Consider the following 16,405-nt stretch of genomic DNA (forward strand, 5'->3'; position numbering starts at 1 on the left):
AATTCTGTACTTTTAAATTTGTGGGGTTGTTTTAAGCTAATTTTTAACTTTTATTACCCTGTACAGCCTTATAGTTTAATTGGTTTTTAAGTGTATCTATTTTCTATTATGTTTTAATGTGGTGTCTGTACACCGCCCCGAGTCCCTTCGGGGAGAGGGGGCGGTCTATAAATTTAATAAAATAAAATAATAAAAAAATAATAATAAGTCAAACAAATTTGCCTAAAGTGAAATGCCGGGCCTGTGGGGAAAATGCCAGCCACATCACCCACAGGTACATATTTGCTTACTTCAGTGCCCCTTTTATATAGCTCTTTCTTATTCCATGGCCAGGAATGGAAACAACTGCCTACCAGTCAGCTTTAGTGGCCTGGCATCCAATTTCTACAGAGCACTTCTTACCTTCAGAAGCTGGGGAATCTTTTCCAGGTATGACTGCGTTCTTCGTCAAAATGTGAGGATGCCCACTTTCGATTCTCCGCATAGACTCCCAGCAGGGCGGATGCTGACAAGCGATCATATTGCAAATAGTTTCATCCCATTGACCACCGATGTTGACTATACCCATTGCTGTCAGCAACTTTCTGCAGGGCGGTGCAAGGAAGAACAGAATAAAGTGAAACTACTGCTCCAAAGTGGTGGATTATGAGATCAGTGTTCAGAAATCCCCCCTTCCTTCTGAAAGCCACCACAGTTGCGCTTTCCTTCTGAAGACAGTCCAGTGTGGATGCCCACTCCTCACAAAGTTCATTTTGTGCTTTGGGGCTGCTCAAGGGGTATCTCTTTCCGCAAGGCAGCAAAAAAGGGGGATTATGATCGGGCCTTCTTGGGTGACCCTCGTGGTGGGTGCCTTTTTAACCTATGATGGGAAGGGCAGCACGAAGGGAGGAGGACGCTTCGTATACCCCGACCTAAATTATTGCACATGTTGTCTAAGCACACGGCTGTGGATGTGAAACCCCTTCCACTTGAGCTTCTTGGAAGGAGCATCCTTAATAAATGACAATTAGGACCATCATTATTGTTATGCCCGTGGTCCCAGTGGAGGATCAGTCGTGGTGAAATCTTCAGACTACAAACCGGGAGGACTGGCTTATTCCTTCGCCTCGGGGACAAAGCCAGCCTGGGGATATTGGGCCAGTCACTCTCTCTCAGCCTCAGGAAGGTGTCAATGGCAACCAAGTCCGAGAAACTTGCCCAAGAAACCCGCAGGGTGCCTGCGAGGTCGGGGCGCGACTGAAAAACATAAGGAGCCCGAGGAGGCCTGGGAGAAACGCCTGGTCCGCTCCGAGGCTTCTCCTGAGCCAGGCCTCGTCTGGACACCCTCCGAAACAGTCGCCTCTCCGGCGTGAGGCCTCGGCTAGTTCCCGGCCCGCCTTCCGCCCAAAAGCCCGGCTCGGGCTGGAGAGGGGCCCCTTTCCGCCACGCCCGCCCGCCGCGAGCGGAGAAGCGGCCTTCCTCCGCCATCCCACCTGCCTGAGGTAAACTGGGCGCCGTCGCCATGGCAACGAGAAGCTGTCCTCGTTCCCCAGGGTGCACTGGGCCGGAAGTCGGGCGCCGGATATGGGCCGGGGGAGAGCGACTTCCGGAGCGCTTCGACGGCCCCCGCAAATGGCGCCTCGGCCGATCTGAGCCGCGGTGGGGGCGGGGCAAGCCAAGCCAGCCCCGCAAATGGCTCCTCCCTCCTTCCCTCCGGAAGTCTTCCCTTGGGGGCGTGTCCGGCCGGGCGCGGTGCATGCTGGGCGGCGGGGCGACGGCCACTGGTCTGTCTCCGCGCGCCTTTCGAGCTCCGCGGCGGAGGCTCGTCTGTCAGCTGCCGGCGGCCGGGATGGCGGAGCGGCCGGAGGACCTGAACCTGCCCAACGCGGTCATCACGCGGATCATCAAAGAGGCGGTGAGCGCGGGGGGCCGGAGGGGCTCTGCCTCTGCCCGGGGCGGTGGGTGGGATGGCGGGCTGGGCCGCCGGAGCCTTTGAGCCGAGCCGCTTCCCGCCCCTCAGCTCCCCGACGGAGTCAACGTCTCGAAGGAAGCGCGGAGTGCCATCTCGCGGGCTGCCAGCGTCTTCGTCCTCTACGCCACCTCCTGGTGAGTCGGCGCCTCCGCCCACCCCCACCCCGGCTTCCCCCTTTGGGGGCTCCCCTGATCCCTCCTGCCCCCCCCAACAGCGTTGGCTGTGCCGGGAGAGAAGGACGGGCCCGGTTTAAACAGATGGAAGAGGGTCATAAAAAAGTAGGTGTTTGTCATAAACTGAGACCTGAAAGAGACGCCTACAATAATAGAAAAGAAAGAGAGAAAGGAGGAGAGAAGGAAAGGAAGAGGGGGGGGGGGAGAGAAAGAGGTAAGGAGAGGGGGATGGACGGGAGAGGAAGAGAAGGAGAGAGGGTAGGAAGGGAAAGAGGAGTAGGAGAAAGGGAAGGGAAGAAGGAAGGGAGAGGAGGATGGAGGGGAGAAGGAGAGAGGGTAGGAAGAGTAGGAGAAAGGGAAGGGAAGAAGGATGGGAAAGGAGAGGAGGATGGAGGGGAGAGGGTAGGAAGGGGAAGAGGAAGAATAGAGGGAGGGGAAAATGGAAGGGGAAGGAGAGGAGGAAGGAAAAAAGTAGAGAAGGGAGGGAGGGAGAAAAGTAAGGGAAAATAAGGTGGTGTTACAACAGGAGGAAGGGATGGTAAATAAAGCAACCCAAACTGTGTATTACAACCTATTAAATGAATGTATCAGAATGACAAATGTAAAGAAGAATAACAATTATGTGAATGTATATACTTAAAACTGTATGTGAGAGAACAAAAATAAAATTAAAAAGGTAGGTGTTGATCCTCTGTGTTTTGTGCGCAGAAATGGGTTAATTTCAGCTGGGGCTGAGACCTTGGCGGCTGCCAAACCTGATTTCCCCTTCCATCTAGGTTTTACCAAAACGTAAAAGTGGGGAACTTTCTTCAGGCGTGATGAGGGATGTTTATTTGGTTTTTTACCTTTTTTTAAAAAAATCAGCGCCAATAACTTTGCAAGGAAGGGGAAGAGGAAGACACTGAATGCCGGAGACGTCATTTCTGCTATGGAAGAGATGGAATTCCAGCGATTTGTAGGGCCCCTCAAGGAATCCTTAGAAGGTGAGTGCAGCTGGTTGCATTTTGGATCTGGACTTCCCCTTCGGCACTCCCTCCCCTTCATTTGCTTCTTTTAAAACTTTAGTCAAAGTTTGCCAAAGGCACAGTTCTAAACACACTTGCCACTTTTTGTTTAAAATATTCTTTCAACAAAATTAGGAAAGAGATCAATATACCAAAATATGACTTGGTATCAAAAGCAAAGATTAAACTTTTCCTGCCACAATTATCCCGCTCGAAAGTTTGCTGCCTCAAGCCGGCAGCTTCATTGCTGGAATACTGACTCCATGGTTTTGAGACAAGCTGTTTTCCCTTAAGAAAATGATTGTTGTGAAATGGGTTAGAAACAAAGGATTCAGCACTGAACGACTTGATCTTTAGACTTTAGATTTCCCCCACAAGGGATCCTCTCATAGTTCTTCAGAGGTATTGGTGAGCTCCGCAGAGCCACACTTCCACAGAAGCTGCAGCAAGGCATACTACTTTTGCCCCATCCCCTAAGAGAGCTCTCATGCTGCGCTCTTCTTTGCGTCACTTATGACTCAGTGGCACGCTGAACAGCGGGCATAGCACCCGTCAGTCTCCTGCTTTGGCATACGACTGTTTAACGCTATGTGTCTTGGTGTTGGTCTTCTAGCTTACAGGAATGAACAGAAGGGCAAAAGGGGAGTGACGGAGCTCAAGAAAAAGGACAGAGAGAAGAAGGAAGATGCCGAGGACACTGACAAGAATCGGGAAGTAGATGAAACTGAGGAGGAGGGAGAGAGGATGGAGGAGGAGGAAGAGGAGGAGGAGGAAGCACAGCAGCAAAATGAGGAGGAGGAGGAGGAGGAAGAGCAGCAGCCAAATGAAGAGGAAGAAGGGGAGAGCTGAGTTGTGGCGAGGGTGGTGGGGCAGTGAGGGGAGAAAGCCAACGGAAGGAAACACAACTCTCCTTTTGTGCTGAAAATGGTTCTGGGGGCACCTCAGGGAAACTCCTTGCCTTCTCTCCCCAGTTGGAAAATATGACTTACGTGGCATCAGGGGCTTCTTTCTGGGCATGCGAACGCTGCTTGAAAGGGGCACCACTTTCCTTGTGCTGGGGATGCTCTGGTTCTGGCTTAAAAAGACTTTCTCTGCACCCTCAGTGTGTGTTTTTCTTCGGCGCTTCATTGAACATTGGGGTTTCATTAAAAGTCGTATTTGCAAAAAAAATTCACTCTTTGACTGATTTATGCTCTGCTGAGCAGAAGGGATTTTATTTCTGCCTGTTTCGTTCTGTAACAAGCTGGGCAGTGAGATAAAAGTTGTTGCGGATTGCTCATGTTCCATTTGTGCAGCAAAAAAAGACAGGTTAGAAAATCAGGCCTTGCTGACTTCTGGATGCTTTTTCCTCCCATCGGCAAATCTCTTCAGTCTGTCCTTCCTGCTGCGGTTGCATTTCTAGTCTCCATTCCAATTGTGGAGCAAAATATCCTTAAGCTAGGAAAGGCACTTGAGGCTAAAAAGCAAGACCCGAGGTACAATTTATATTTGCAATGTTGTCAAGAGGCAAAAAAGTAGAAAGAGCCCATTGCCACCCTGAGAGAACCAGCAAAAATAGCTGCTGCGGGGGGGAAGGGGGGGCACACTATTCCAAATGCTTCCACAGGTTGTCGCCTCTGATTGTTCTGGAGTCTGACATGAGCCAAATTCACATCCGTCCCTCCTCTGGCCCAGGAACCTCTTTTGCTCCCAAAAGCAAGATTCACCCCTCCCTCCCTCCCACACGCAAGAGTTTGTGGACTCTGCAAGTGGGAGTAGTACTATTGGGGGGAGGGTCCCTAAGACTAGTGGGGCCATCACCAATCCAGCTGTCCCGTCTGGACATTGTGTTTTCGGCTGTTCTGGCTGTAGAACTGGGAGAACCAGCGCCGGTGCCTGAGGATGGAGGCATCTTCCTTCACCAGCAGCGGATTGGGGAGGTACGTCTTGTTATTCCAGATCATCACGTCCCGCTCAAACTGGTTCATATAAGAACATATAAGAAAAAAAATGCAAGATACCCTCTGTGTCTTTGTTCAGCCCTCGGGCAAGGAGAAGGCGGCTTCAGCCAGTCACCACAGAGGCTGCAAATTTGCCGTTGCTTTTTAAAGCCACTTAACCTATTTTATTTACTGAGTTAAGAAGCAGTCTAGCAAGGCAATCTGCAGCCACCTGCCCCTCCCGTGTTCTGCAAACGGTTCGCTCTGCATTTCTGCTCTAAAATGCAGCCGTAGAAGCATGGGTGTGTCTGGTCTCTGCCAAAGGGAGGTTGGAAGCCCAAGAATTTCTGGGATGCAGTTACCTAGACCCTTGTCAGACATCCCCCTCCCCAAATAGATGTGCACACCCCCGTCCCTCACTCAACAGCCCCAAGGGGCCAGGAGGTCACACGGACTGAGTCGTGTCCCCCCCACCCCCAGGATCACCACCTGCACCTCTCTCCTCACCTGGATCTGCTCGGCCCACAGTATCAGCTTGGCAATGAAGGAAGGTATGCGGCGTGGGAGGTAGATGTGGTGGACCACGTGTTGCAGAAGTGGCTCCAGAGGGGTGATGGCCTGAACGATGAGCCCCTTGCCAAGGAAGGCATGGCTCAGGACCATCATAACTACCCCAGGACCGATCTGAACAGAGGACACATCCCGTTAAGAGTCCGTTTTTCCCTTCCAAACTGACAGGGATTAAGCAAACCACCCAACCAAACAAAAGTGACTTCTGATGTACAGCTTGCCTTCCTCGCTTTCTTTGGGAGTGGCAACCAATTCAGCATCCCATTGAACGAAGCTTAAGTCCTGGGCTTGGGACAAACGCCCCCCTCTCCCCGGATGGAGAGGACCTCCGTACCTGCGTGGCCTTAATATGCACATCGAGGTAGGCAATGTGTTTGCCAAAGAGCAGCACGCGGTGTATCAGACGCAGGACTGAACAGTGTCCGTTGGGCTCCGTCTCGGGCTGCCACTCTCCCTGGGGAGCAAACGCTGCACTGAGTGGAAATGCCCCTGCTGCTTTGGCCCCAAAACCCCCGCCAGACCTGCTTAGAAACAGCCCAAATGGGCATCCACCCCCCACTCCTTTCTTTCCACGCAATGTTTGGAGCAGGAGGAAACGGACACTTTCGAGCCAGAAAGAGACCAAGATAAATGCCCCCTCCCCATACATGTTGCAAGCACTCCGGGAGAGCGAAGGGCTTTTTCATTCCTGCTACCTCTGTTGACAACTGAAGGCACTGCAGAATCCCTTCCAGTGGGACAGGGAAGGGGGTCTCCGTGCCTGCCCTGCTTCGCTTAGTAACTTGAGACTTTTTGCACGTGTTTCATGTTGGCCTTCCAACATGACGTAGGCAGCTCCGCACAATCCTCTCTTGCTGTCTTCACCTTTAAGTGCAGCCTCTGTGACTTCCTCAGAGGGAAGAGGCCCAACAGGATTTGGAACCCGTTGCCGGCTGCCTTACCTCCCAGATGTGCTTGAAAAACGCCCAGCGGTGGTTGTTTGTGAAACGCAGGTCAGCTCCACTCATGACCGAGGGAGTATGGAGAAAGAACAGGTGGGCTATATCGCCAGCATTCTCTGGAACTTCCTGCCCGGGAGGGAAAAGAAACATTCTCCTGGGCCTTTCTTGGACAAAGCAGAAGCACGCCTTTCCCCAAGTACCAAGAGAGGCACTCAGACTCCAAATCAATGGATGTTTCTAGCTGAGAATCAAGTGACAGGCCCATTGGCACCCAGCTGTTCTTTCCAGCTAGTTAGGCCCTCAAAGGGGAAGTCCAGCTAAATTCAAACCCCAGAACTGCCCCTCTGCATCCCATCCCATCCTGAATCCCCGATACCCGGGTTCATATGGAAAAGGCACCGCTGCTGGCCTTCCCTCAGCGACGCAAAGTACCTCAATGTGCGCGCTGACAAAGTGCTCTACTGCAGCCTTGAAGGTCCAGTCAGGGAATGACGCCTCTTTCTGCTCGGTGACTTGCCATGCTGGGCTCGTGCCATCACAGTGGTACCACACCAGGATCATGTCGTTCATTTCACACGATGGCCAAACTTTGGTAGTTGCAAATTCAGGCACTGGAAGATACGGAGCACGAGAAGGTAAGTAGGCCTGGAGTGGCCATTGATGGACTTGCCATCCCAGGAGGGTCAGGTTTTCCCATTATCAGTGGGAATACAAACTAACACGAAGCCCGGAGTTCATTTATTTGGCCCAGAGACCACATTGACACAGGACCAAAGCAGTTTAGCAATTTGTGAATGCTTTAAAAATAATTAGCCCAAATAAAATTGCCCCAGAAATTTGGAGGTCTGTGACAAGTTACATTTCTAGGAAGGAATTTAGCGGGGGGGGGGGGGGGGATCAATCCTGGTTCCCCTGTTGCTAGGCAGGGCTCACCTGAGGCCTGAGACAACTTTTCCCCCTGGAGAGTCAAAATGAGAAGCCCCCCCCCACTCCCCAGCAGACAAAGGCCCTCCGTGATGCTGAGGGAAACGTGGTTGCAACACCACGTCCTTTAAGCCAGTTACCTCCAGTCGGGCCTAAACTCCATGCGGCTTTCCCTCGGCCCAAACAGAAAAGCCCCCCGGTCACCACCACCCCCGGTCACCTTTCTTGGCATATGGGATCTTGACGCAGCGCCCGTCCTTTCCGGAAAAAATCCAGCCGTGGAAGGGACACTCAATGCAGTTGTTGTCCACCACGCGGCCCCCGATTGCAAGGTTGGCCCCGAGGTGTGGGCAGTAAGCGTCCAGGACATGCACTTCCCCATCCAAACCTCGAAACACAGCAAAGTGTTCCCCTGGGCATGTGAAGAGAAGGATAAAAGTAAGCTTTCCTTTCTTTGCTAGGAAGAGCGCAGCATCTATTCCACAAGGCAAGTCAGGACCACGCCCGTTTTACTATAACCACCGAGGTGGGCCTGCTCATCCTTTACAAAATTAACAAGAGGTGCCTGGGTGCCGTAGTCCATGGGTGGGTGGGGGCGTTTCCTCTGAGAAGCCCCCAGGCAAACTGGAAAGGCATTTGCTGGTGGTGCATGGACAGCCCCAGATAGTGGCTCTCTGGAGTCTCGAGGGGGACTGGAGGAAGAGAGGAGCCATCTCTCCACCTGACCCAGGGCAGCCAGTTCCAACTGCAGAGTGGGGAACTGAGTCTCATAAGGCCAGAAATTGACTTTTCACACTTGTTTAGGGACATGGACCAGGCCTCCCGACTCCTTCACGGAGGTAGAAAAAAGGACGGCATGCCTCCCTTATCAGAAGAAGACCCGGGAGTCCCAATTCCTGCAGAAAAGGTTGGTGATGCCCCCTGCCCAGGTAGGAGTTGAGACTGCCAGGTGTATCCTCCAGCCTACTGCAACCATCGCCCTCTAGAGAGGTGGACTGAGTCCCAGGAGCCTTCGATGGCTGAGAAGTTCTGGCAGTGGGTCTACCTGGGGAGTTACCCATGCTCTTTGTGAGTCTTCAGCCAGAGCAAGCAGTCCGTGAGGCTGGCAACCCGAGGCAAAGTAGGAAGAGGATAACAGTCCCAAGGCATTTAGCCCAGGTTGCCCTACCTAAGGAAACAGGTACTAACTCTCAACTCCAGCCCAAATACAACAACAACAAGAATAAGCAGAGGGGCCGTTTGCTTTTTCCTGCTTCCAACCTGCTTTTCTTGCTCTGCGAATTGGCGAAAGAGACACAAGAGGTCACTATGCCAGTGTGGTGTCCTGGTGAAGGTGCCGGCCTAGAAAACTCCCTGCGAGGCCTGCCTTAGGCAGGAGAGCCGGCTGGGTGACTTTGGGCCAGCCACTCTCTCTTGGCTCAACTCCGCTCACAGGGCTGACCTTGTGGGCAAAAGAGGAGCGGAAGAAACACTGGGAACAGCGGAAGAATTGACCACCTTGAGGTGAAAAAAGAACAAAGGTACCAACCAGAGGAAGGGAAGGGTCAAAAGCTCTTTAACTATTGTTGGCGAACAATAATTTCCAGAATCACACGAACTCTACCCATTGGCCTTCTCTGAGTCCCAAAGCATCTTTGGTAACACCAGCAGAAGAACAAGGTTGCCTTCTGCCACAAACTCTACTGCGGTTCGGGCAGTGACATCTGATAGCACGTAAAGCCATGGATCAGAAAACATAACAGATTTCTGGATGACTTTGGTATGGTAAGAGGAAAAAAATAATGCTGCAGGCAAATTTGAGCTACCCCAGAGATATTCATCGCGGTGCAGGAAGGGAATCTTTTTTAATCCCCTTAAAAATGTGCTTGCATTGTGTCATGGGGAGGGAGGACTCATTTGGTCAAGGGCTAGAAACCATGAGACGGTGAGTTCTAGTCCTGCCTTAGCCATGGAAGGCAGCTGGGTGACCATGAGCCCATTGCTCTCGGCCAGCCCATCACAAGGAGTGGCTGTTGTGGGAGGAAAGGTAATTAGGTATGTTTGCCGCCTTGAATTATTGACAAAGATATGATATAAATGAACAAAGAAATAACTAAAGAGCTAGCCTTCCTTATTAATCTAACAAAGGAAGATAAGATGTTACTTAAAGGAAATTAAAAATTACCATATCTCTGAGAGTCCTCCCAGTGCCAAGGGGAATGGCATTAAGTAGGCCTTTTGTGAAGAAGCACATCAAGGCCCCAGGCAAAAGAGAGTTTTCTCTTCTTTGAAGGGCAAGTTAAAGCAAGTTAAAGAAACATTAGTGGGTGATTAAAGGTTTAAACTGGCTTCAACTGGCTCACCCTGGGCCTAGCCTAATCTAGAACCTTTTTCTCTATCGCGTGCCATATCCTCAGCCTTGGGAATATATTTGGGGTTGGGGTGGGGGTGGAATTCTTTTTAGTTTGCCTAACTTAAAAAAAGTCCTGCATTTACGACCACAATTAAGCCAAAATTTCTGCTGTTTTAGCGAGACATTTTTAAAGTGAGTTTTGCCCCATTTTATGACCTTCTCTGCTACAGTTGTTAAGTGAATCCTGCAGTTGATAAGCTAATAACACAGTTCTCAAGTATATCTCGCTTCCCCATTGCTTGTCAGGTCGCAAAAGGTCATAAGTATGAACCAGTTGCCAAGCGTCTGAATTTTGATCATGCAACTAAGGGGAGGCTTCAAAGGTCATAACTGTGGGAAACGATCCTAAGTCAATTTTTTCCAGTACCATTGTAATTTTTAACTAAATGAACTGTTGTAAGTCGAGGACTGCCTGCACCCGGGGCGAAGGGCCTGGCCACCTTTATGAAATATACGAAATAACTGAACTGCCTGCACTACAGAAGCCAAAAAGGGACAACACTTTAAAAGAGGTGTGGGTGGGTGCATGGGTGGGTGACATTTGTGAGAGCACCTGTGGGCACAGGCTCAGTTCACCCAGCCCAAGTTAAGTAAGCACAGGTAGAGAACACACTGAGGAGGAGGAGATACCCCAGATCTTTGATCTGATAAGAGATCTGCCTTTCCTAAATGAATGAATGTCCTCTATGCAAACTGTGCTTCCCATTGCCTGGGCCTTGGGAAAGGACCCCTTCTTGTGCAAGCCAAAGCTCTCCCAGCATATTGTATTGAGCAAACCCCAAATTGGGCACAATCCGCCCTCACCCGGTGACTGCCCTCAATTGAAAAGGCGATGAACAAGCAGGATGGGGATAATGAGAAACTCCATCTAGGTCGCAGGACCTTGGCACTCAATTCAATGGCATACCATCGGTAACCAGCTAAGCATTGATGCCCAGGGAGCCCCATGCAACGGCCGCCAAGAGGCTGAAAAAATACAGCTCAAGGAGAAAATCAGATTTGCTTTTCCAAATCCACAGGACACTTAGTGGCAGGCAGGGAAAAAAAGTAAGGTTTCTCCGTTCATCGGCTATGCCCAATTTATTATTAGTTTTGCTTCTTGCACAGATGTTTAGGCTGCATTTTATTCACCTGTTGGCTCTTTCCCTCTTTGTGGCAAACAAAATCTCCCTGCCTTCTATTACCCACCCCCACCCCACCCCCCAAAAAAAAACTGTTTGAGGAAAGTTGGGGTGAGACAGCCCAGTGGCCAGTCCATCCTCTGCCAACTTTCTTGCCAACTCCTGGTCTCTAGGCCACACCAAAGGGACTAGAAACCTACCGGCGTTGTTTAAAAGGCCAAGCGGATCCAAAGCAGGAAAGGAGACAGAGCAGAGCAAGACAGTGGGGTGAGATCAATCTTCCCATTAAGGGGCGCAGCTCCCCAATCCTCGGAGCTACGCTAGCTCGGCATTTGCTCCGCTACCCCCACTGGCTTCCTGCCCACATTTCAGCTGAGCAGGACATTTGGCCTCCTTGCGGGGGACGCTTGCTCTACCGCATTCCAAGCCTCACCCGCCCACTTCCCTCCTTCCCTCCCTCCTCCGTGCCTTCGGAACGCAGCGCCACTCACCCAGCGCAGCCACGTTGCGCACCTCCCCGCGGGCCAGCTGGTCTGAGCCCAAGAGCCGGAACCAGCCGTTGGGATAGGGGGGCAACAGCTGGCCGGCACGCCGGTTCTTGCGCATCCGGGCGGCGCTCTGAGCGCGGGTCCAGCCGGGCTCGGTCAGGTAGCCCACCTGGTCCAGCGAGTTAATCAGCCGCTTGGGCCGCATCGCCAGCCACGCCGCGCAGCCGCCCGCCGCCGCCCCCAGAAGCAGCAGCGGCAGCAGCAAAAGGGGCGGCAGTGGCAGGAGGAGGAGGAGGAGGAGGAGGAAGGCGGCGGCGGCTCCAACGACCACTAGGAGCGCGACTAGCCTCATCCTGAAGTGTCCGACTGCAGCGCGTCTTCGCGCCTCTTATAGCTCCGGCAGGGACGGGGGCGGCCCGACTCAGTCGCTTCTGCCGGGGCGCCAAGGGAATGACCGCACGAGCGCCTCCTCCTTGTCCCTCCAGAGCAGGAGTCGGCGGCTAAACGCGCCGGTGGAACTCTCTGCCACTGGCGGCTCTAGCAGAGCGCAGCACAGGCCCTCTCGCGGCAGGGGCTCCGTCGGCCACTCCAGCCCAAGGAGGCCAGGAGCACACGGGGTGGCCAGCAAGGGGGCTCCACGGAATCCATGACGATTAAACTGGAAAACTATGTATTCCCTGTTGCCCCCTCCCCACCCAGACTGGAGGGGGAGAATGGAGAGATGGAGGGGGGGAAGAGGGAGAGTCTCCCATCGAATCTGCCTCCGAGGGGCTCTCAATACAGACCACCCAGGTCCGCCCCCTGCAGACCCCTGCCTGTCTGGCATAAGTGGGTCCGTGAAGTGACTCCACTTGGCATTTCAGGGGTAGCCCAGTCAAGATGTTTTCCTTACTGTTAACAGTTTTTTCTAAATCCGGGGGGGGGGGATGAACAGCCCCCCAGATGACAGGAAGGGCTTCACAGGGACCCGCGGCCAGGTTTTACCAGGGGAGGGGGTCTTGCATGGATCGCAATGCTTGCAAAAGCAAAGCCAGGGAGCCCACGCCTCTGCCCCGCTTCCTCGGAGGATCTCGCTGGCTTCCTCGGAAGGTCCTGGGCAGAGGCTGCCTCCTTTGCTGAGGGAATTGCAAAGCCCCCGGCCCTAATTGTTGGTAGCCTCACTTTCAAAGCAGCAAGAAGTTTTGCTTGTGCCACAGACAACCCACCCACCCACCCCCCACCTCATGTTTGCTTTAGTCCTATTGTCATTTTCATTCCTGCTCTCAAAGCACGTTTGGAAGATGTGGGACACCGACATAGTGAAGCGTTTCTATGGCAACGTGCACTTTTTAAAGACGTCACCAAGACCGGTTTGCATTGCTGGATTCTGGGGCTGCTGGAGGGGAAAAAAACCTCAGTTCTTTTGTTCTGAACAAGAGTGGGGGGATCTTTATCGAGGTGTGTGTGTGTGTGTGTATTCACTCCCACCCATCACTTTAGCAGTATTTGCCATTTTCTATAGGGAATTCCTGCGCCTCTCTCCTTCTTCACAAAACCTTTCATTTGCTGGTGGTGGCAATAAAAGCTGTTAAGAGGAAAGGCAGGAGGGCTCACCCTGCATTTGTCGGAGGCGTTTTAAAGGAGAATAAATAAGGAACCAGCATTTGTTGCCACCAGAAGAAAGAGGGCGTCCAGCTCAGAGGCACGAAGGAAGGAGCGGCTGCGTCTATACGTCTGACAGCCACGGGACGGCTCCTAAGCAGCCAGCCCAGGAATAGCTCTGCTGTTGGGGGAATTATGCAGCGCCTCTTGAGGGGGTCAGCATCAGAAAAGTCCCATTGCACAGCCTGGAGACCACTGCCCGGTCTGTACTGCCCATCAGGGACACTCCTGCCCAGCACATTATCACTGCAGGGAAGCCTCCTTTCCCCCTTAGCAGGGGGGCTTAGGGCCTCAAGGGGGTTCACTGTCCCTTCTCACGGGAAAAGAAGGAGACCTACGTTTTCCACTTCGCTCCCAGCTGCACACGTGCACAAATTGCCCGCCTCTTCTGCCTGGTATGTCAAGAAATAATCTTCCTCCCCCACCCCCCACCCCGACTGGTGAGCTGTCCACCTGCTTGGCATCTCCTTTGGCTTTACGAGATCCTCTCCCTCTTCTTCCTCCACAGCCAGTCTATTCATCCCTCCTTCCTATCTCCTCCCTCTAGATCCCTCCTTCCTTCCTTCAGTTGGACTGCAACCCCAACCAGACGAAGCATCTCCTCCTCGCCTAAAACCAGGTCACCTGCTTTTGGGTCGGTGGGCTGACGAGAGCTGTGGGGGGGGGGGAGCTGCAGGAAGGGATGATGCACTTCCATCCAAGGGAGGGCAGAGGGCGGCCGCCTTAGGGGGCTCTTTCCTCGCAGAAGCCCCCAGGTGACTTCCTTTTTCTCCTATTCCGATTCGGGGGTGGCGCGGGTGGGTGGGGGGATCTATCCTCCAGAAGCCGCTGGCGCGGAAAGTGGGGGTGGGGGCTCCCTCGGGAGCCGGGGGGTTTGGCCGGGCGGGGGCTGGCTTTCCGGGGCCCCTCCCTCCCTCCCTCGCTCGCCCCCCTCGCCCCCGCCCCAGTCGACGTGCCGCGGCTGCCGCAGTGGCAGGTTGGCGGAGCCGCCGGGCGCCTCTGCTGCGCGCCCGACCGACCGCAGGGGGGAATTCAGCACCGCGGAGAGCGGCTCGCCCGGGGCGCGGGGCGCCATGCGGCTGCTGCTGCTGGCCGTGCTGGTTTGGTTCTCGGTGGCCCGCGCGGGCTGCGAGCCCAAGATCATCAACATCGGAGCCGTTCTGAGCACCAAGAAGCACGAGCAAGTCTTCCGCGACGCCATCAGCCAGGCCAACAAGCGGCACGGCATCTGGAAGATCCAGCTCAACGCCACCTCCGTCACCCACAAGCCCAACGCCATCCAGATGGCTCTCTCCGTCTGCGAGGACCTCATCTCCAGCCAGGTAGGCGAGGGTCCAGTCCCACTCCCAGGGCTGGGACCCCCCACCCGCCTCTCGCCCTCCCCCCCTGGCCGCAGGAATCCGCCCCTCCCTCATGTTCCCCAGGCGGGCAGAGAAATGCCTCGGAGCCCCAGGAGCCAAGGAGCAGGGGTGGAGGGGGTGGCAGCGGTGGGGCCCTTTCCAGAAAGCATCCTAAAGCCCCCTTCCCTCCTCCTCCTCCTCTTCCCCACCCCAGGGAGAACTGTGTGAGCATAATAGGGGGAAACTAAAAGGGGGGGGGAGAATCAACCTGGCTCACTTAATGCGTCAAAGCGGGCACGGGCACGAAAACGTGCGTGCATCTGGGGGGCAGCTCTTGGAAGGCTGAGGGGGACTGAAATGGCAGGGAAACCGTCGAATGGGAAGGGAGAAGAGCTTTGCCTGCCACTCCCAGTTGCTGTGCGGCATCACTCCCCCCACCCCAACCAAAAAGCCTCCCTGCGTTATTAAACCCCGGTGGGCACAACCCACACAGAGCAGCTGGACTTCTGTGGGCACAAGCACAACCTTTCTCACCAACAGGGAGGAAGGGCCACAAAACCACACCTGCAGAGTGCACACCCCTTGCAGCTTTACAGGGGAACAGTTTTCTCTTTTGGGAAACGGAGTCTAGAAACTCAACACTGGGTTAAATATTAAGGGCACACGAAACGTGCCCTCAAGGCCAATAAGCCTTCTCCTGAGAGAGAGAAAGATGGGGACCTAAATCCAGGTAACTGTCCTCTGGCAACTCTCCCCACAAGCTTACTTGCCTCCCCCTCCCCCTTTGCTGTTTGTCCTCCTTTCTGCGCAAGAGCCAAGGAAGAGGCAGGCAATAGGAAAAGAGCCAATTGGGTGCAATTCTTGAAGCTCCCCCCAGCCCGAAAACGGCAGAAGGGAAAAGATTAACCGGACGGTCAACTGCCTGCCTGCCTGCCTGCAATTTCAGGATATCCCAACCAGCCTCCCAGAATCCACTCTGCATCTCGTCTTTTTCAGTTTGCTTTCACAAGCCCTGAGCTAGCTTGTAACCGCCAAGAAATCCATTCAGTGGGCCAGGAAAGGCCCCCCCAGAGAGCCCAGAAGAGACTTAGCACACAGTGGAGCCAGGATCCAACTCAAGGCTATGAAGCAGAAAGAGCAGGAGGACTCCACCACGGATCTGACAAGCTAGATATCTAGAAAGGCTCGAAGGAGTAGTTCTGGTGAAATGAAGTCCCTTGCCTCACCACTAAACACAGCAGCAAAGGGACAAATAGAATGGAATGGAATAACAGAGTTGGAAGGGGCCTTGGAGATCTTCTAGTCCAACCCCCTGCTCAGGCAGGAAACCCTACACCACTTCAGACAAATGGATATCCAACCTCTTCTTAAATACTCCCAGTGATGGAGCATTCACAATCTCTGGAGGCAAGTTGTCCCACTGGCTAATCCTTCTAACTGTCAGGAAGTTTCTCCTCAGTTCTAAGTTGCTTCTCTCCTTGATTAATTTCCACCCATTGCTTCTTGTTCTGCATTCAGGTGCTTTGGACAATAGTTTGACTCCCTCTTCTTTGGGGCAGCCCCTGAAATATTGGAACAGTGCTATCCTGTCCTTCTTTTCATCAGACTAGACCAGTGGTTCCAATCTTATTATTGGCCATGTCCCACCTAAGCATCTCTAAAATCCTGATCCCCCCCCCCACAGACATAGAATTCTTACTTTACTCAAAAAGTGAACTCTACTCAGGTGTAGGCAGCCTAAAAGGCCATTCACTTAGTTTAAACAAGGTTCAAATTGCCCCCATTAAAAATCAAACTGCCACCCTATGGGGAGTGGGAGCCCCACATTGGGAACCACTGGACTAGACAAACCCAATTCCAGCAATTGGAATTCTTTATATGTTTCCAGGAAGGCCGTGAGACAAACTACAGAAGCATATAGGCAGGAGGGCTAAAGAAGGA

The 16,405-nt window shown here is 53.2% G+C and overlaps 4 protein-coding genes across 21 annotated transcripts in view; 2 read left to right on the plus strand and 2 right to left on the minus strand.

Annotated features, from left to right (window-relative positions):
• Positions 1-1,627, minus strand: part of LOC309399516 (regulator of G-protein signaling 3-like) — a 37,618-nt gene extending 35,991 nt beyond the window's left edge. For both annotated transcript variants that reach the window (XM_081967394.1, XM_081967395.1), the window contains exons 1-2: positions 1,473-1,627; positions 403-584 (exon numbers count right to left, since the gene is read on the minus strand). In XM_081967394.1, the coding sequence (XP_081823520.1) occupies positions 403-568 (166 nt within the window). In that variant the 5' untranslated portion in view covers positions 569-584; positions 1,473-1,627. The remainder of the gene's footprint in view (positions 1-402; positions 585-1,472) is intronic.
• A 65-nt stretch (positions 1,628-1,692) lies between these two features.
• Positions 1,693-4,298, plus strand: POLE3 (DNA polymerase epsilon 3, accessory subunit). The gene is made up of 4 exons (XM_081967426.1): positions 1,693-1,894; positions 2,000-2,085; positions 2,989-3,107; positions 3,742-4,298. The coding sequence occupies exons 1-4, from the start codon at positions 1,736-1,738 to the stop codon at positions 3,975-3,977; spliced, it is 600 nt and encodes a 199-aa protein (XP_081823552.1). The 5' UTR covers positions 1,693-1,735; the 3' UTR covers positions 3,978-4,298.
• A 32-nt stretch (positions 4,299-4,330) lies between these two features.
• The window catches only part of LOC309399524 (cholesterol 7-desaturase nvd-like), a 28,830-nt gene continuing 16,755 nt past the window's right edge, over positions 4,331-16,405 (minus strand). For all 3 annotated transcript variants that reach the window (XM_081967423.1, XM_081967425.1, XM_081967424.1), the window contains 6 exons: positions 7,703-7,894; positions 6,991-7,169; positions 6,559-6,684; positions 5,952-6,071; positions 5,555-5,731; positions 4,331-5,086 (listed from right to left, as the gene is read on the minus strand). In XM_081967423.1, the coding sequence (XP_081823549.1) occupies positions 4,925-5,086; positions 5,555-5,731; positions 5,952-6,071; positions 6,559-6,684; positions 6,991-7,128 (723 nt within the window). In that variant the 5' untranslated portion in view covers positions 7,129-7,169; positions 7,703-7,894 and the 3' untranslated portion in view covers positions 4,331-4,924. The remainder of the gene's footprint in view (positions 5,087-5,554; positions 5,732-5,951; positions 6,072-6,558; positions 6,685-6,990; positions 7,170-7,702; positions 7,895-16,405) is intronic.
• GRIN1 (glutamate ionotropic receptor NMDA type subunit 1) overlaps positions 14,022-16,405 on the plus strand; it is a 60,862-nt gene continuing 58,478 nt past the window's right edge. For all 15 annotated transcript variants that reach the window (XM_081967398.1, XM_081967403.1, XM_081967396.1 and 12 more), the window contains exon 1: positions 14,022-14,446. In XM_081967398.1, the coding sequence (XP_081823524.1) occupies positions 14,198-14,446 (249 nt within the window). In that variant the 5' untranslated portion in view covers positions 14,022-14,197. The remainder of the gene's footprint in view (positions 14,447-16,405) is intronic.

This window comes from Natrix helvetica, assembly GCF_964273705.1.
Source record: "Natrix helvetica genome assembly, chromosome: 15".
NCBI lineage: Eukaryota > Metazoa > Chordata > Lepidosauria > Squamata > Natricidae > Natrix > Natrix helvetica.